General features: G+C 36.7%; 1 protein-coding gene across 1 annotated transcript in view; it reads left to right on the top strand.

The window, feature by feature from the left end:
- The first annotated feature begins 3,453 nt into the window (after positions 1-3,453).
- The window catches only part of tei (irregular chiasm C-roughest protein teiresias), a 335,409-nt gene continuing 317,569 nt past the window's right edge, over positions 3,454-21,293 (top strand). Inside the window, exon 1 of the mRNA XM_090406158.1 lies at positions 3,454-3,627. Coding sequence (XP_090262284.1) covers positions 3,579-3,627 — 49 coding nt within the window. The 5' untranslated portion in view covers positions 3,454-3,578. The remainder of the gene's footprint in view (positions 3,628-21,293) is intronic.

The raw sequence follows: 21,293 nt of genomic DNA, 5'->3' as shown, positions 1-21,293 counted from the left end.
CTTTTTTTTAACATTTTTCAATTTATTTAGCGACGTCCACGCGATAACGCGTGATCGGCCGTTTGGTGAGAACTCGCATCGCGCGATATCGCGTGATTGGCAATGAACGTGTTAAACAAATGTTTGTGTTTAAAATTGCTTCTTTGAATCAAGCGTGCGTCTTTTCAACAGATCGTGTGTTCGACTTTGACTTCGTACTGTACGAGATACGACTTAGGTTATTTCTAGTAGCCTTCCTCTACTGAACAGCCTCTTTGTCTAAGATACGAAAGGTGACATAAGTATGAGACTTAAAAATGTAAGCATGAACTAGTATTTCTTAGGAATTCTCGCGATAGTCATGTTTCTGGGGAATTCAAAAAAAAAAAAAATCATATGGGTATACTAAGTTCAACGGAGGTGTCATGAGCAGGTAGGCCTATGAATCTATTTCTCCACCTTTGTTGAAGGAGGAATAATGAGTAGAATCAAGAAGCTTTCCTTATACTCAGCTGATCTGACATCAGTTTGGGTATCGTTTCTTTTTTTTTTTTTTTTGCTATCTGGCCACATCCAGAAAACGAAGTGGAACACAGGCTCCTCCGGAAACACGCATATCAGATGTATTTCCGGAGGAGCCTATGTTGCATTCATTCCATTATATTCTCCATTTCATTTAATTTTATTATTATTTTTTTTTAATGTAATACATTTGTAATACTGTTATTTAAGTATAATTAGTCAGATATTAGGCTTTTAGTTTGCGGCGCTTACTACTGAACACTTATCCGATTGCTGTATGTTCACCTTGTTTTGAGTTTGTTATCACCTATGATGGATGGTCGTTTTCTCTCCAAAAAAAAAATGATTTTTATGATCAATAAACCTTATTTATTTCTTGTGTTTACGTGTGGTTCTCAGTAGTTTCATTATATCGTAAGTCCACTTTCACTGGCAGATACGAGAGAAACATTCCCATCATTATCCTGTTCAAAAACATATCATCAAAACCGGCCGCTCGCATGCTATTTGTTCTTGCCGCAACCTCCCTCAACAGGAACTGGGCGGCATAAAAACAATTATGATCGCATGATGGTTACAACCCTCAACGTAATTCGGTGGATCATTAGCTGCTCCATCAAGGTAGTTCGAATAATGTCATCAACCCAATTCTCATCCCCTACCTGACAGGAACTTGGGAGAGTATTGTAGGATGCTTTCAAAATTTAACTTCACCATCACTTTTAAGCATTTGCTAAAAAAGATATTTTATTGAAATACCGCCCAAGATCAACTTTATCTCATCGCAAATTATAATAGATCCTTTGTACTTGGAATCTTTAATTTTTTTATGAAACTGGAAGATCTAAGAATAGAACAGCCATCGATCACAGCACAATAAGGAGTATTTAGATGCAGTTTTGTATTCCAATTTCGCTTCACAAAAGTTTTTATGAGGCGATACATCTCTTTCATGCTACTTGCATGAAATGCAATATATGAAAGACAACAGAATTTGATCACGCCCTTAGAAAACAGCAGCGAAAGTTTCAATCACTGATTTATTAAGTGTAGCATAAGCATTTTATACTTTAACACGATGATTTTCATTCCCAGGTGTAAGACTACCTTATCTGCTTACTATGGCTTGAAGTCGCTTAAAAAAGTTCCGTGTTTTCGCTTTCCAGATGGGTTTTCTGGAATATCTAACCCTTTTCCCACCCACAGTACTAAAATGCTATTTGGTTTGCAATATTTCGTGAGATGCCCAGAAGTAAAAGCCAAAACAGAATTATCTAGAAAACAAACAAACAAATTGTTGGTCTCTGACATAAAAACTCTTTTATATACTTCGTATTTGAAGAAGAAATTCTAAACAAATCGCTATGTGTTTGTTTTTGAAAGCAGACAACATCCGAAAGAATCTGCAGTGGAGAGGTGTACGGTTTTATAACTGAGCTTTCTCTTGATCTTGAAACTGACGATATCGTTGAAGAAGAAAGAGTGTGTACCACTCTGTGTTAATAACACGCTAATCTAAATCATTTTTTTAAAGGAATAAAGTAGCTTTGACCCATCTGTCTTAACCCACGTAACATGAAAGTCTCGATCTAGTTTGTAGCATACACGTTATGTAATTATGGAACCAAACTGAATTTTTCTATCTTTTATTCTGCTTACTGAAACTGCCAGGTAGGAATGTTACGATGATAATGATTAGAATCATTCTATGACAGGTATTTCCGTAATAATAATAATATATTGAACAAGGGATGGGAGTAAGAAAGGATGTCTTTTTTTCTCTCGATTCAAGCGTGGTAGAAAGTTTACACTTCGTTAAATGGAAAATAGTAGTCTTTAGTTTAACCACGAATGATCGGTCAAATGAGTGCAGCAGACAAATAATTCAGACAAACTAGTTATAGAAGAAGCAGAATGGCGACTTAATTCATTACCGCAGAAGATGTAAGTCCAATATCCATCTGAAAAATGTGTTATGAAGACGATAGTGTTAACGCGAGCACACTTAGATTCTGGTTCCGACACTTCAGTATTGAAACCAAGTCAGAGACAAGCCAGTTTCAGCATAAGGGATGCGAATACAGCATTGCTTGGACTGATCTTCCCCATCAGGTTAGCATCCCGGATTTAGTACCCTCTGATTACCACCTGTTTGGTCCTCTGAAGATGAACGACGAGGAGCTGAAACAAGCTGTTCGTGAAGAGCTCCGAAGTACAGACTTTTACATTCTGAGTGAGACATCCACTGTCTCATTCAGAGAATGCAAATACCAGCGTAAGATGGCGGATTATTCTATGTAAAAGATATTGCAAAATAAATTACAATTTTAGAGAAAAAAGGACACTACTTCCGTACACGTACTGAATTTATATAAGCATAGATCTTAGATGTTGGATATACTGCAGCAATGTCATATTTTCGTTTATACTTTTAAGGAATGGTCTGACATAAAAACTGCCACGTTGGTACACCCCATCTCCGCACAGCGAGTACACACACACACACACACACACACACACACACACACACACACACACACACACACACACACACACACACACACACACACACACACACACACACACACACACACACACACTTCTGAAATCACTCTTACTTCGCCGAATTTAATCAACGTCTCCCCCAGAAACATCTTATTGCCAACAGGAACTCTTTTGCTGGCTCTGGTCTCATCGAACTCTGTCTGTTGGATAATTCTTTTGGCTTTTCCATCGCGCTCTGGTAATTCAGCGTCCAGAAATGTACCCGTTTTTTTGTTAGAAAGCAAGTGGCGTTCGTCAGCGTTCGGGAGATTGCTGCGTGTAATTGTGCGGGAGCCACCTCCGCTCTTGGATAGATTCGCCCTCCGATGACGTCACGCTACAAAAGCAGACGACTCTTGTGCAGCGTTGTCTTCTGCCAGTCTCGCTGCCGTGCGATACAATTCGCTTGTTAATCTGTGACTTCGCTGTGTGTACGTCGGACACTAATGACCCGGGTCATGATGTGTGTCAGCGGGAGAAACGGTGACGGCTGACAGTGGTGGTCAGCGATCTGTGCTGAGACAGTGCCGACGATGAGAAGCAGTCCTGTCAGGATCGCCGTCGGGCTGGCCGCTACTCTGGGTAAGACTTACTTTGCTAGCGTGACAAACTTCCCATTTCAGCAAAAAAAAAAAAAAAAAAAAAAAAAAAAGAACGGCAAAGGTAAGGTGCGCATGTGTTCTGGCGGCGAAAACATAGCGTGATCTTAGTTAGTATTCGTGAGTAGAGCGATGCCCCCCCCGGGCCATGCAATCATGTCTTCAAGGAACGTCAGTTTCGTCTCGAACTAACCTCCCCCAGATAAATGACGACCGCTTTCGGGATCGATTGGCCGACCGTCTCCCTTCATGTGAGCTGCTTTCCCACCCTTTACAAAGCCCGAACACAGAGAACCACTGGAAGGTGATGATGTTGTCGTGTGGGGGTGGGAGAAGGGGAAGAACTGGCTTTTTTTTTAATCTTGGCTTTCTCAAAGGAAAACTGAAATATTTGCATTTAATGGAGTAATATGCGACTCCTCTGAAGTCACATTTATTTTTTTGCAGTTGTATACACATAGACAGAGAACAGTCAATTCTTGGATAGTTTTCGGGGATGTTTGCGCACGCGCGCGCACACATACACAGCGATATGGATACTTATAATCTGTATCCCTGTTTATTTCATTGTTGACAAACAAATTCGCTGTTTTTTTGCAATTTCACACAATGGATGAAATGGATGATATTTGCAAATGATGTAGGAAATATTAAAGTATTTATTCATACATGATTATGTTAAACAAAGGAAATTTCTTTGTTAATTTTAAAATCTCACGTATATGAACTTGGATCTTCAATTTTTGATTGGCATTTTTATTCACAGATTAAGTTTTTGCCTTCAAATATAAGTGCTTACCGAACTCTTGAAGCTTTGCATGAGCAATCTCGTATGATATTTTGCATTTTGTTTCCTTTTAATGTGTTTAAGATATTTTAATTATAATCTTAAAATCCAGCGGGATCATTGATTTCAGATGGATACGGATTGGTAACTGAATGTTTTTCCAACAAAAACAAAACTCATTGCATGATAAACAAATCATGTATAAAATCCCTCGCGTGCTTTGTACGTCTTTCTGGATGGTCTATTTGAAGAAAGATAGTAGATATATAAGTGGAATCCCCCTCACACTTTTGTGAAGTAACAAAATACGACTTTAAAGGAATGACAGGAAGTAAAAGAACTTTCATTCCAATGAAATAATGACAAACTCTAGATGATGCGTGTCATCTAGAGTTTGTCATTATATTTGTCAAAGTCACTCTGTTGATAGACTGACTTTGTCACTCTATCAACAGAGAATAACTGAACATTGAAATCTTTCGGCCAGTTTGTTTGGTCCGTTGAATTACATTTTTCTACAATATAATTTTCAGAATTCAAATCACGTTTTTCTTTTTCGATTCAAAGATCAAAATTTCTCATATATCATACGCAGGATTCGAACTTCGGTCTCCTTCCATAAATAAGGAACCGGTGGTGATCCCATTTGGAATCGAAAGATTTTATATATTCAGTTACCGTAAGTAATGTTCTTCATTGTATGAGTATTTGATATATTTATGCTTAATATTATTTATAATTATGATACATTATTTAATGCAATGAATTCGTGTACCATAAGATAAATGTAGTGTTCCCTGATGAAACATGAAGATTTGTATAAATTTGCAATTTATGAATATATTTTTGCTTTCCAGCTGACTTTTAGATTATTATCTTATAATTTGCATACGGTTTTAAAGTTATTGTATATAATTTCTTGAACTGGTAATATTGGGTAAGTGGAAAAGGGAATTTAAAGTATAATGAGAGGTTTTCTCTTAGGGATTAGCCCAGAATGAATGCCTTCAATATCCCACTTTCCAAAAACTTTTAATTTTGTCTTGTCTGCATTAAATCTACAAAAAAATCACCTTTTCGATTACTTCTAAATCATTTTTCTATTTTTAATATGACCCTAATTCTATCTTACACTTTTAGGGTTAGCGCATTTTCGTTACTATACATCGGTATAACTGATGAGCAAATAGTTGAAGGCGAAGCAAACATACTCTCATACTATCGTTTAAGTCGTCTAGGGCTATTTTCTCAGGTACTGACTGCTATCAGTAGGTGAAAAAAATATTTAAGGTACTTCTTTTAAAAAACAGGACTTCTTTTATGCCAAACCCATGAACTAAAGGTAAGTGTAAACCAATAGTCAGGACTTGAAAACTTTTATGTGGTTTATCAGCCAGGCAAATATCTCACTAGTCAGATTTCAGCCTGGATGTATACTCTACCATGATTGCATAATATATCATAGTAACGTGTTTAATACAGTAGCTGACCGTTTTATAAGCTTTTGTTAATGCCATGGTAAATTTTTATCATGTGTAACTAGTGCTAAAACAAATATGTACAGATTAGTGTGTTTATGAGTACGTGAAAAAAACTTCATGCTTTTTATTAGTGATAAAAGACTCCCTCCCTCTCTCTCTCTCTCATATATATATTTCTATGGAATAAAAATTAAACAATTTCTTCTCTGCTATAATAAACAAACGTTGACAAAATTCAGTATAATAAAATCTCTCAATAAACTAAAATCCTTAGGTTTACACATGTTACATGAGTACGTTTTTGAATTCTAATTGGCTACTAGTTATTGGACGGAAGATCCACTGATGCCATATGACACGGCAGCAACTCAGAAAACAATCGAAAACATTTAGGTTAGAATCAATATAAAGAAATATTTGGGAAAATAAATACTTCATTTACAACTTTCCAAGTTTTAATATCCACTAATAGCCAAATTCTGCACATTCCTCTACTGGGTGAGAAATTAACTATTTTAGGTTTGCTGTTTCGCGATGGTTAACTTGCGATACAAGTGCTCGCCAAAGATAAAATTCTGTCCCCTCATTGACATAACATACCAATGAGGGGTAAACACACCAAAAGACCTCTTGTTACATAAAACATTAACCAGAATGGCGATAAAACTGAAAACTCCTCTTCTAATTTTTTTACTCGCCAACTAAAATTCTCACTGATCATGGGTGAGCAAACGAGTGCATTTTTCAAGCCCTGCCTATAATAAATGATTACCGCACACGAGCGAAGGTTTACCTCATCCAGTAATCTAGCTCTGGAGACCAGACACAGACTTTTTTTTTCAAACCGCCTTAGGCCTTCAAATCAGTGTGATAAAAATCGTATACTCTCTAAACACTTACACAAAGATCTAACCATCGTGGAATTCAAACTGATGCTATGGGTTAGAATTCCTCGATGTCGCTTGCAGAGCTGAGGTGCAAGTAATCGGGCTGGCATCTTGGGTACTCTCGAGTACTCATGGTTCCTCTCGAAGCATTTTTTTTTCAGATTGAACTGAATAGCAGAACTGAATTGAGTAAATTCCGTTTATAGCAAAGATGTAGAAAAAATAATCTTTAAAAAAACTTGTGAATGGATTAGAAGAATCAAAAACAGGAGTGGAAAAAGGAAGATATGGAATTGCGGATAAAGAACAAGTGGACATTGCTGCAATGGCATGAGTGAGATGGCTTTAAACTGAAACAAATGGAGAGAAATTTCGAAACAGTGATGCGAAAACGTACTGTTGAAATAAATCTACTTGCAAATATGGACATTAATCTCAGAGAACGATGCAGCGAATTGATGAGAAAGGAAAGGTTAAAATTCCAAGCAGATAGGAGAATACTAAATGAACAGGGGCTCGTGAAGGCGAAATGTAAAAATAGGAACGATACGTATTACAAAAAATGAAGGAAGTATAAAACCATGTCTGGCTCATCATGAGAGGGAATATAAATTATTGTCGAAGACTCGTAAGAGATATTTGAAAAGGTAGAATTAAAAATATAATTTTAATTATATTTTTAATTAAGCAGATAACAACTATAAACGCATCATGACTGCTAATATTTGTCTCTGTATATATTTCTCTGATCTTAGCAATGATTTTTCAGTTTTTTATGGTGCCTTAACAATTTCCAGCTACACTTTTAGAGCGTGTAATTTTGTGAAAGAACACGTGGGTTTACGTTTCAGTGCGATAGAAACATGATAACGTCTTCATCCAGTTTAAAGCGATGAATGAAAAGTAGCAGTAATAATACTTCTAATCCCTTCGGATTGGTTAACTGTTCTCACAATCTGTACCGAAACTTAGTTTCCTCTTGTATTTTCCTTTATGTTACAGATACCCAATATCATTCGCTCCTGTTCACAGTGCATCGCTTCATTAAGTTCTGCGAATTATACGGCAAAGCGACTTTTACAGGGGAACTGTCGTTATTGCTAGTTGGTTGCAGTGGAACGAAAGAAAAAAAAAATCCACTGGAATCTGTCAGTCTGTGTTCCCCTATAGATAAGAAAAACATCTTGCGAACTTTACCCTGTAGATATATGAGGATCAAACGTGTGTCTGTAATGACAGGTCACTAGATTCCGCTTGGAAATGCCGTTCACACGCGCGTCTAGTGGCAGCAGGAAATGGCTTGCTGCGAGATTTGGAATAAAGGCTATCGAGCGGCATGTGCTATTGGAAGTACACATGTGTCAGTAGCTTTCGTTTTCTTGGCAACCGTCTCACCAGGAGGTTTAGGCGTTACGGTAAGTACTATTCGTTCCCGACAACATTTTCTCCTGCCTTCGTTATGTTCCTACCTTTTATTATTATTTACCTGCAATACTACAGCACGAGGGGGGAAAAAAGCACAAATCTATAACAAAAAATAACACAGGAAAATTCTCATTCCCGCAACTGACAATTTACTTGGACAACTCCTAACAGGTTAGCACACCGAGTATTGATGCAGTATGGATTGTTTCTAATGCGCTATTTCCTAGGAGATACTAAAAAAAGAAAAAATAGTGCATCATTTCTCCCCAGTATTATCACGTAGATCATAAATATGCTTATCGGATGTTCTTTTTTATAATTCATCTCAGTGGATTAACTTTTCTTTAATGCCAAAAAAATAAAATACTTGAAGTTGATTTTCTGTACGATATCTACTTCGAAAATAAGTGTATAAAAACAGTCATGCTGAACCATGGCGTTGAAAAAAATAATTATTTATATACAAATATGAAAAATATTTCAACTTATGGATCTGAGAGCTGGGTCAGAAGTCACTTGACTGAGGTGGGTCATTTGAGCTGGGTCACTTGACCAAAGACTAGAGACGGCAGATATGAGAGTCCTAAGAAAGATCAGGGGCAAGAACAGATGGCATCAATGGCAATATCATATTAAAAACGAGGATATTAGGAAAGAACTTATCGTCGTCAGCCCAGTAATGCATTAACGGAGCTAATCTCAGGTGGTGTGGTCACTTAAACAGAAGGGGCGAGGAAAGATTAGCAAAATAAGTGTTCTCTGCCAGGTTGGCAGCAAAACAGCCCAGAGGAAGACCAAGATATAGGTGGATTGATACGGTACAAAGTGCCTTAGACGATAGAAATATAAGATCTGATAATGTTGGAGTCTTGACAAGTAACAGACTGATTTGGAGGGAAATTGTAGATAGGAAGTTAGTAATGATGTGAATTTTCATGTAGTACTATCGTATCCTATATACACCCCTTGAGGGCAGGAATTTGATGATGATGATTACATATGAAAAATGACGTGGCTTTCAACATATTATGAATCTGTCTCTTTTAGTTTTCATCCTCTGGTCTAGTAATGAAGATTCCAGTTATTTTTTCTCCATTACTCATTCCCTCTATCTTTGTACTGGATTCTATTAAAATTATATCTTAGATTCAGAAAAGCTTCCTTTTTCTGCAGGAATCTACCACAAAGACTGCACGAGTCAGAGCAAGAAAAAAAACTAATAATTAATGGCTTCTATTTAAAATTTCGGAGATGGCAGCATTCTTTCCTTCCCATATTTAACACCTCCCATCCAATCATATTTCCTTTATCCAGGTTTTCAATTCTATTTCTCTCTCTCGTTCTTAAAAGGAACTATTTTTTTTATCTCTCTTTTCTTAAAAGAGCCTTCATACTTTAGTTACTCCTGTAGCTTTTCTTTTGCTGACTGCAAGGAGATAGAAAAGCAGCTTTGTGACTAGAGTTAGCCAACAGAAGAAAACGGGACTAACTTTATTAGCAAGGGGCTCCAAGAGGCGGCGCTGGAGTGCCAGCCGGTTTGTATTTCATCGTTGATTTGTGCGCGTCTCTTGTTACTTGAAGCAAGAAGAATGAAAATATACGAGAGTTTATTTCGACAGCAGCAGGGATATTTTAGACAGAATATAACAATGTGATTGGCGATATTGCGGAGTAAAAAAACCACCAGGAGCAAACAAAAACATTTTAAACAGAGAGAAAGAGAGACTGCGACATTAAACCAACTCAGCTACTTGATATCTGTAATTCACTAAGATCCAACGTCTGTCCATCATGTTTTTTTTTTTCAAGATTTTCATTCAAACCTAGATCTATATCTCAGTAGACAAGATAAAGGAAGAACTGATCCAGAAAAGTACTAAATCCATTAAAATTTTCCTAGCAGTCTATTTTCTTTTTTGATCGGATAAGATATGAAACTCTGTACAATTTAAAAGACCACCTTCAATTCGATTTATACTTCCGAAAAACGGCACATGGGTTCGTCATATTCTTCTTCTTTTGTTGAAGTTAGTGAGATTAAAAGTTAACGCAGAGAAAGTTTATAAAATCTGAAAAATATTGACACGATTCGATTTGGAAATGGATGGCCTTCTTGGTGTCTCACAAAATGCACAGTGACTATGAGAATATTATACACCTGTCCGTGTTATTTCCCCATTATGGCTGACGAAATCTTTAATACATTTGGTTTCAAGTGCATAATCTTAATGACAAAACGAACACGAAATGAAACAAAATTATATGTAGCAAATGATAAGACTCTTTTACAGTGCATAAATTAAAACGCATCTAGATTGCATTATTGTGATTATGTGTGTGGTTACTTATACGCGGTGTTAACACGCATAAATATGTAAATAGCTAAGATGATTGCCATACGTATACACTTACCTCTGCTTTCACACATCAAATATCACGTGTTGATATTTGTTTTTATAGCAATTTTTCTAGAACGTTTACCGAGTTTTGCGATACAAAGAAGTTTAAGGAATAGCATTTTATCGTATCTTTTTCTGTTCCAAATACGTACTCAGCACCGCACAATTTACTTGAATTGGAATCAAATTCATATTCAAATATGCGCAGGGGGGGGGGTATCAAAAATAGTGATATATTCTCAATACCTTCATCTGTGAAGGGATTTTTCCGAAACCATTCAAATACGTACATTCATTCAGCAGAGTCAACTTCGGGTAGAAACCACCAGAGCGCAGGTGACGAAATATTTATTATTATTTTAATAAACAAGTTTTAAAACTGAAACTACGAGAACTTTCAGAATATTTACGTTGCGTGAATTTTGAAAAGCATAAAAAGCATTAAATTTTAATTGCCGAGGAATAAGAACAGTATAAACGGCAAAGAGCGGTGCAGTATTTTTTATAAGCCATTAAAAATTGTCTCAAACAAAGAAATACGAGAAGGCTAATTCTAATGCAAGTCCCGCTAAGTAATTACGCATTAATTATACTTCTGGCACAAATTTAATACAATCAGTCGCTTTAATGCTGTGATTGGCAATCCATGGCCAGAGTATCAGCCATCGGGGTCATTTCATGTGCCTGAAATGCGTCGTAACCTGCTGAAATGCATCCGATCTAAGATCGTAGGATGAACCATAAAATCGTGAGTGTTTTCCAGTTAGTTTTATTATCTGAAATATATTTTTCCATTGGATATATTGGAAGGGCGACAAAGTAATCCCCATTGATATAAGCAGCTAAAGATTAAAAAAAAATCTTAATACGGTTCGGAAATCTGATGGAGTATGCCGATTGAATGTTAATGTTCAATAAAAGTTCGTATGAGAGACAAAAAAATTCATCTATTCTACGAATTCCACGAACACGTGAATACGGCAGTGTACCAAATAAGAAATCATTCGTTGTCGTTGTGGAATAAACATTAATCCAACATCTAATAGCGCTGTTCGTCCCCTGTTATGAAGCCGACAGCGAATGTTGGTTCATGGAGTATACAAAGCTGGCGATCTCTACTTTAATTTATTACAATTTCCGAAGCGCAAAATTTCTTCTGTATTTAAATCTGTTCGCGGATTGTTGCTTTCATGCTTAGAAACATTTGAGTCAGTGCCAAGGCGATTTCTTGTGGTTTATTTGATGGAGCGTCTTGAAGAAAATGGTGCTTCAACGCATAAGTTGCCAGATATTGTCAACAAGACGCGTGCCAACTTTTGACAAGAAATTTCTCAAAGCAAAGTAAAAATCACTTCGGAGTGCTGTATACCTCTTGACGGAACTCTTTTACAACTAAAAAGATGTGCGCGCACGCACTCAAAGCTAAATTTAGACATTAACATTTATGAGGGTTTCAACCACAAACGAATTAGCTGATTTCAGACAGAAGCTGAAGAGTTGTTGTTCTTACAGATCGCATTTCGAGCCTCAAATCGGAGACTCAAATCAGAGGCTCACCATACTTGCGATCCGTAAGTATGGCGAGGTTAAAACATTCATCTGGCGAATGGGCACCCGAGAACACCATTTTGTCCACCAAATGTGAATCATAAAATAACAATTTTTAAAACAAGAAAAACTCTTCAGCTAATTTAAAAATAACACAAGAATAACAAAATTTTTTCACTAGCTTACTGTTGTAGCGTCATGCATATGAAAAATTCGCCATCCATAATATATATAGGAAAAAAAAATTCCATTGAGAAACGGGATATAGAGTATGATCGGCCATTAGCCAACCTAAAACATCATTACTCAATCTAGGCCTCGTAGTTCTTGGATCCGTCCTCAGTTTCCTACGTTCGCAGCCTTTCTATGGAAGTTCCAAATATTTTCCCGAGTCTCTAGATCCCTTAGACTAATCTTAATAGACATGGTGAACTGAATCCTCTTGTCGTGACCCTCTGTATGACACTCTATAACACATCTTCAATTGAAAAAGTTTTTTATTCCAAAAAATATTTGCATTTCTACGGCGACGAGCTCATCCTTCTGAGTGAGTTACGAAGAAACAGATATTCCTTATCTTAATACATTACCAGCTATTTTAAGAATACATCTAGCCTTGGATTAACTTGTTTTAAAAATAACATGATTAACTTTTTCTGTGGCGTTTGTTTCTACACGTAATAAGGTGATCCTATTTCACATTAGTGGCACGACATCGTTCCCGTTTTAATGGGTGGAGAGGACATCCACACTTCATAAATCACGTCCACAGGGATATTTCCATGTCGTTTCTGGCTACTTGGTAGTCTGGTCTGAAAGATTTATCGCTCTCTGATAAGTTCCCAAAGGTAGCTGTAATAGAGACAGCAAGGGTAGTTAAAGAAAAGAAAATTTATTATTTTTTTAACGTTATAAGAATGCCAAGTATAGTCGCCCTTCACCATTTGCAGACAATCAGGAAAAATCAAATATACACCGTGTGCACCTAATTACACATTCTGCGGCGCAAACTCGAGATAGAGAAATCCAATGCTTTGTCCAGTCGTTCAAAAGAGAAAGCCCTCTTCCCAAGAAAGAAAAACTCCTCTTATCAGCATTACTGATACGTGAGCGCAACCATAATCATTGCTAACATTGGTCAGTTCAAATGCATCGTATTAGGTTGCGAAAATTACAATACTGTCTCACACTGTCAACTAACGCCACCATTGAAAGCACACATTTTTCTACTAAGAAAGATCTAGATTCTAATTTCACCGAGGATATGATGAACCTTTAAAGGTCTTTTCATCCAAAAGTGAGTTTGCCGATCATAATGGAGGCTGAAGGGTTTTCTTACTAGATACCACCTTCCTCCGCAAAACAGACAACTAGCAAACCTACATTACTTACAGATGACACTATCCAGAACACTGATTAATGGAGAAACAGTTATTGATAATTTAATAAACCAATCGTATAAAATTCAGTAGTGAGCAAAATAAAATCTAAGAAAAAAGATTCAAATGTGGGAGACGCTGTAACGACGAGTTAATACCTAGAAAATGTTAAAATTCCAGAAGAATGACATACGTTCGAATTGTGGACTAAATTGTTGTTTCTTTGGCTGTTACCAAAATTATATGCGTATTTTTGCAAAGATAAATGGAACTTAAAACATTGGGAAAAATGGTGTCTAAAAATCCCAACAGTAATTTGATACTTTTGAACACTTGTCAAAAGAGAGATAAATGGAACTTCGTGTGATGTCACATGAAGTTCCATTTATCTCTCTTTTGACAAGTGTTCAAAGCACCAACTTATTGTTGGGCTTTTTCCACAGTGTTTTAAGGCAGTGTCTGGTAGAAATACTACCAATAATAAAAAAAGAAATTTCGTACACGGAATTCGAAGTCGCATGTACAGAAAAGTCTTCAAAATTCAGTAGTCGAATGGATTTTTAAATATATTAACCACCGTACACGAGAGATTTCAAAACCTATAGAAGGTTCGTACAAATTTTGAATACTTGAGTTCCGTTTTAGATCAATTGACTAACTTATGGATATTATGGTTCCTGGGCTGCAGTATCAATAGAAGAAGCCCAAAAAGTGTACTTTACAAACGGAATTTAGAAAAATTTCATTATTATGTCCCAATTTCATTTCTTCAATTTTAATTACTAAAACACGTTTTGTCTTAATTTTAAAATTAAAAATTTCTAGTTTAAAAATCAATTAGTTTTGAATAAAATCATTGAGATGCATTGACCCTGGAAATCGCTAACGCCAAATGTCACCAACGTAACTGTCATTCAAGAGACGAACGAGTCTGCTGTCCTAATGGATGTCGTTTCTTTCTACAAAGATTTAATGCCCTGCTGTAAGCCCATCATGAAGCTCTTGCGATCTAGCGAGTGGTGAAGGTGGAGTTAGATACTATGATGAAGGCTTGACCGTGAATAATAAAATTCTAATGAATTTTAGTAACATCTCCAAGTAGATTATCTCACCCCAAATCCAGCAAACGTTTCAAAAGTGAAAAATCGTGATAGAAGACTGCTAGCATGCTTTAGCAGATGGCAATCTGTTACAATGTAACAGCAACGGCCATCGATTCAGGCATCCTTTTCTAAAAGATGAAGTCATTTCGCAATGTGCGATATGTTAGCGATCGCTGTGCGCACAAATGTAACATCACACAACTTTGACACTACACCTCAAAGTGTCAATAGTATATGTACGCACACATTCGAAGGTATCTTTCCTCACAGCTACTTGTCATTCCCCGCCAATAACCTTTCACGGCTCGTGAAAAGGATGTAGATGCTCAATGAAAGACAAGTTTGAATGTGATGAAATTGCAATTGGACTAATTGAAGATAAAATTACTCTTTTAAGAGCGTGCAATACCCAAGTATCTGAGGACAACTGTTATCCTTGTTTATCCTTGTATTAGAATGAAATATTGCATACACACACAGAATCTTAAAATCAGTTATACATTAAATACGACTATCTTAAGATGTTATGTAAATTACCAGATTTGTCGACTGTGTAATGATATTTGTTAAAGCACTAAGTTAGAAGCCCGCCACGCTTGAACGCTGGTAGGAGAGCGGTCTCTGCGACAGCTGTAACTGACTTTATCTTTATTTCACCGTGGAATTCTAATCTCGATGCTATAGAAATTCGCAGATAATTATTACTTTTTCTTCTACAACAAAGAACTACTTTTAATTAGCTGTTTGTACCATGCCACTCAGAGGGATCCAGTTTGTATTCTTGCCTGTGTTTCAGAGTTCATGGTTGCTTGTGATTGTCTTTAGGTGGTAGATGAATTTCATGGCCGGGTGTGACACTAACGGTGACCTGAAGTGGTTTGAAAACGTTCCATGTTTCCGGATTATAAAAATAAATGATAAAAATTATTTAAAAAATTCCTTAGCCCACGGTACTACGGGTTTACAACATTTCTTGAGTGGGGGTGTCACATAAAAATATGCGACAGGATCCTGGTATGTATCATAAACCAGGATTCATCGGTTTAACACTTGTGGAAAAACTGCCCATCTTCTAATTAAATCTTTGAATTTACAACGAAATTTGAATCGTTTCTGTATAATTTTCCAGTAAAATATAGCATTGCAGTGATGGTTTAGTAATTTCTCATCGCTGAGAGATTCCACTGTAATCAGTTACTTCCAGGGGCGAATGCTGGTCTTGAAATTCACGCTTGCTCTTGTTATCATTCAGGGAGTGAGAGGTGTGATTGAAGTCTGATTAGCGGAATAATGAATTACTGACCATTTAAAACTATATATTTAGAAATTTATGTACATTTAATCATACAAATACAACATTTATTTTACAAATGATATTCTATCTTTTTCAATTTAGCTACTTGAATACAAATTCTACCCTACGGTTCTTCTTTATGAACTAGTCAATAACATCGTCATAAAAAGTTGGTTGCAACTTAATTTTCCCAAGCAACACGCACACTTGTAAAGGCTGGCTGAAGCTCACTGGCTAGAGCTACGTTGACTGCGTTTGGCCTGTGTTTAAGACGACGTGAAAGGAGCAGAAATGGCTATGTGCGCGCATGAAATCACAGTGCTGCAGCGTGGACCTGGAAGCTCCTACAACCGAGCAAGCCAAGGTAGCTTTGGCTAGACGAGCAAGCATTGGCCTTCGATACACAACGCAAAGCTCAATTATTGCCGCGCAAGCTTAAGACGTCTTCTGGTTACAAAAATAAAAGCCTAAATGGAATGCTCATCAATGCATGCATTTATTAACAAATAAATAGTACTTCTTTCTCAAGTAATGAGCTTGCGCAACAAGCATGGAGAATTTGCCACTGGTTACTTCCTTCCTAATGCAAATAGCGACAAACATACTTGAAGACACTTGGCCAAGAAAAAAAAACGATTGTTATATTAATGAAGTTATAAAGTGCAACCAGGTTCTTATTATTAAAGCCCATGTGCGAAGAGATTAACGATCTAAAATGACGATGAAAGGAGACAGGCATAAATCTCTTACACTAGATTTTAGCGAGCGAGCGCACACATACACACACACTGAATAATTGAGATTCACTAAAATCATTCCTTCTTTCGCCCTTGAATTCTCCTCTTTTTTTTTTTTTTTTTTTATCCTTACAATGATTCCAACTGAGCAGTACATCTACAATAGCGGCATGACATTTGAACAAGTCTGCATACGAGACACATTCATCGGTTCAACTTTACACTGGTTTATTACTCCACCCAATCTCGAGGGTGCTGGCCGAGCGCATGCAAGGGTAGGTTAGCTAGTTGGCCCGCACACTAACAGCATTCTTAAACGCGCTTTTTGGAAAATAAAGTTTCTGCAATATAGCATGATATTTTGCAAACAGCATAGCGTTAACAATAATAAAGCTTGCTAGCTTCGTCCCTAAGAACGCATTTTAAATGGTAAATGATTTTCATCGCAAGGTGTGAATCCACCGCCTTTTATAATGGAGATCCAAAGTGACTTAAAAAAAACTGCAGTAAAGATTTCCACTTCTGCAGTAAAAATGAATTGCTTTTTTATTTATTTATTGACCAGTCAGCTGACATATCCTTGCTACTATGCGTGTCAAGTAGTATTATACTGAAGCGTCTAGTACTCAGGTATGAGACAAGCATGCTCTCTGGTCGGTCTGCCGGTATTAACGGATGAAAAAAAAAACGAGTTTCAGGGGGAAAAATTCTTCCTGAAATGGGGAAATGAGTACACAGACAGTATACAGATCTTAGCTATGATATTCGCTTTCAGTCGATGCAGGACTTAATACTACTACTGTAAATTAACTATCCCCAACATAGCCGTAACATATCTCAGCAATAGTATCAACTGTCAGGAACTTCGGTTTTCTTAGAAGAAATAATTCTGAGCAGAATTCCACATTAAATAGTCTGGAATTCGGCTCCAGAGACAAGCAGATTGTGGCTTCGAATCCCATCGTGGTCACGAATATCTTTAAATTGCAGATGAATGTGATCTCCTTATGTACGACCACCGTACTGCTTATTGAAGGCTGAAGTGGCTTGAAAATAAAAGCTCCATATTTGGTCTTTTATCTTGTTTATAATTAATTTAATACTTCTTGATTAAATATTAATAACATTTACCAAACCGAAGTATTTTTCAGGCACTCGCGTTTGCTGTTATTATATATATAACAGAGTACAGTCTATGCTGAAGCACGATCTTTAGACATATCCTGATCGATGTGGCGGATGTTACGTTTTTAAGCCCGTTGAATGTAGGGACTTAATTAAGGCCACTATATTAGGCGTAGTCCAGTCGGTCATCGGCGTAAGTGCTCTTAAATAAAGGCTTATGCATTGTTCCCAGGTCGCCACGAAACTTTTTTTTTTTACTAAAGATATCAGAAAGGAGGTCGATAATTCTTCGCATTCTGTTAAAAAGAAGGAGAATTTTGTAATATTGCATGGAAACAGACCTCAACTTTCTTAGTAGATATGAGAATCATTTGACATCATTCCATCCTCTAAATTCAGCACAAAATAAACACGTTAATGAAATGTTATTAAAGTGGGGTGGCGTGAAAACATCACATGAAATCATATATTTGGTTTAATCCTTTATCCAAGTGTAAGCAAACAAAGTTTGCTCTTGAAGTATTTTCAAGACACTGGGCACTCATATATAGAAGCTAATGGCTTCACATCGCTTGTATTAGTATCCCATAATGCAAAACACAGCTCCTTTCGGGCATAATGCTATGCTTATGGGAAGGCTCACTACCCAGACCGGTTTCGACCTTTATTGATGTCTCTTCAGTGGGAGCTAGATACAGAGGTGATACCAAGGTTGAAGCAATGCAGGAGTCATGTTTACCTATACGAGTTGCCAAAAGGTGTCTCACCTTATTATTAACTTACTCTGGATTAGAAAATGATGTTGGAAGTTTTTTCACTTGATTAGACTATAAATTATATATTTAGTTGTTTGGGTAGTGACCCCCTCCCATAATGCATAGCATTATACATGTCCGCAAGGAGATGTGGTTTGCATTATGGGATACTAAGGAAAGTGATGAGAACTTAGTCCACCTTTGCCAAGAGTTGCCCCAGTCCTAAAATACTTCAGGCGCAAAGTTTGTTTGTTTACACTTGGATAAAGGATTAAAACCAAATATATAATTTATAGTCTAACCAAGTGAAAAAAAACTTCTAACATCACACGAAATGTATACGTAAAAACGCATCCAAGAAGAACCATTAGAAGATTTTAATATTATTTTGATGATTATTCCTATCGAGTTCGTGATGTTATTTTCTGTGGATCATTGCAAGTGTATTTCACATGTTGTCTTTACTTCTAATAGCAGATATAAGTAACCAAAACCCACCTTTTTAGCGCGGGGATAAGCAACAGTCCTACAAAACTGCGTATATGAATACAGGGAAAAACGCATGGAGATGTGAAAAAATAGGCGTTTAGTGGGTTGTAGTTTATTTATTTATTTATTTCATATTCAGGGCCTTAAATTGGTCCTGCATTTTTATTTTGCTAACGAGTGTACACATGCAAACAATCTCCTGTTTCCGATAGTTTCAACTTATTATCACTACTAGGAAACGAACGTATTTTATACTTAACTTTGCAGTTATTAGTTTCATTAGTGCTTCCAATTACGTTCAAAATATTTCGGGATATAATTTTATGATTTTCTTAAAATTCCGAGTTTATTTTAAGTGACATTGAGCATGTTTAATGTCAGATTAAACATGCACAACGTCAGATAAAATCACAGAGCATTTAAGCTTTCTCAATTAGCTTTGTAGAAAGAACATTAATTCAACGGGTTTGTCAACCAATTTTTTAATGAAATGATTATTCTGAGCTAATTAGCGATGTTATCTTGATGATCAGATTACATAGTATATATAATTACTGCGATCTTCCGTAAGCCTTCATTATGAATTCATTTATTCTAACCCGAAGAGAAACGGCAGTGAAATGATAAAGATAGCTAAAATCTTCATTTTCATTCACTCTTTCTCAACATGATCTGGATTTATTACTTTCTTTACTTGCGAACAAATTTTTCGAAGATATCTTAGTTCTCTTGGGGTTAGATCTCTTGGGGTTGTTTTAGGCGCTATTTTTTTTTTTCACCTCTGTTCTGACCTGTTCCTTTTCAAAACGAATGCCATTAACCTGTCTTCGATTTAGGCAATAACCTTATTCGAATGAAGTTCGGGCTATAACGACGATATGTCGCAACTCTTCAATGGGACAACTTCAATTTGACAACTCTTCGGAAGTTGTCAAAGCAAACGAATCTATAACCTCGATTTGGCTCCATCGGACTTGGGGTTATTTCTTAAATCGAAAACACACGTCAAGGGTGAAAAGTGTCGAACAGATGAGAATAGAGGGGAAGACAGTTCCTAAAACAATCCAAAGAGTTTTACTAAGACACCTTCTTTGAAAACTTATTACACGGTGGAGAAAATGCATTGAAAGAGATGAAGATTATGTTGAAAAATAGTCTGAACTCTGTTTTCATGTATTATCTTTTGCAATCTAAAATTCGGTCATAAAAGAATCGCCGGAATATTACTACAGCCTGCTTATCCTTCTTGACAATACTATTTGCGGATCCGGTCATGCGATGTAACTGATTCCAAAGCAAGTCCAACAAGCTTTACATCTCGGAATACGCAACAGTAAATTTCCAACAGTGAAAAACCCTGGTAGCTCCATAATAGTGTAGTACGTATTTTACCTCAACCCACACATTCCATTAAAATCTAATATCTGCAGAGTAGAATTATCATTTTGAAGGCGTATCTACTTTCCAGAACGAAGTATGTTTTCCATGTAGAGGGGACTGTCCTCCAAGAAAGTAAAGCTCAACATTTGTCAATCAAGACACGAAAAGGCGAAATGGAAGAGATCAAGGAACGAGTATAGATATTGAAGGGTGAGCTGAGATCAGAAAATAACGAAATTTAGAGACTGGTGTAAGAATAAGGACAAGTGAAGGGTAGGAAAGGAAGAGCAGAGAAAGAAAAAATAATAATACGAAAGAGAGAGAAGAGTATCAGTAGACCGAAGAAGATTATGCTTGGGAATTGGGTTTTTACAACAATTTACGTATGTTATTTCAATTAAATGATCCCTCTCTCACAGAAGCTGATTCTGTCTCATGTTTCTTCTACAGTTATTTTTATAAGCGCTGTGTTCTGTTGAAGGATGTCCTTCATTCCTGTAAACACACACGAACAGCTGCTGATCAATCACAATCCAGTTTCAGATGTACCCAACTCTATCCTTTGGAATAGTCCTCGCATTGTTTCCTGAAAGGATTTTAACCTCCGACTCTTCAAGAAATACGCCAATAAGTTCCCTTTCTTATTAACCACTTCCCGACAGATGACGTTGACGTGTTCCAGGTTTTGTACCTCTCGTGGGTGGAGTTAATCTCAAAATTAAACACCAAAAGCGAGAAAAACACATTTCAAAATATCCAAAATTCAGTCCTTGACACGACGCGCTGTGCATTTATATATGCAAGTTATGCTTGTTATACAATCTGGCTTATCTAATTTGAGAACTAAAATAAGCTACAAC

This window comes from Typopeltis vanoorti, chromosome 16 (genome assembly GCF_054136105.1).
Source record: "Typopeltis vanoorti isolate ZY-2024b chromosome 16, IOZ_Tvanoo_1.0, whole genome shotgun sequence".
Classification (NCBI taxonomy): domain Eukaryota; kingdom Metazoa; phylum Arthropoda; class Arachnida; order Uropygi; family Thelyphonidae; genus Typopeltis; species Typopeltis vanoorti.
This window is presented reverse-complemented; position numbering and strand designations above follow the sequence as displayed.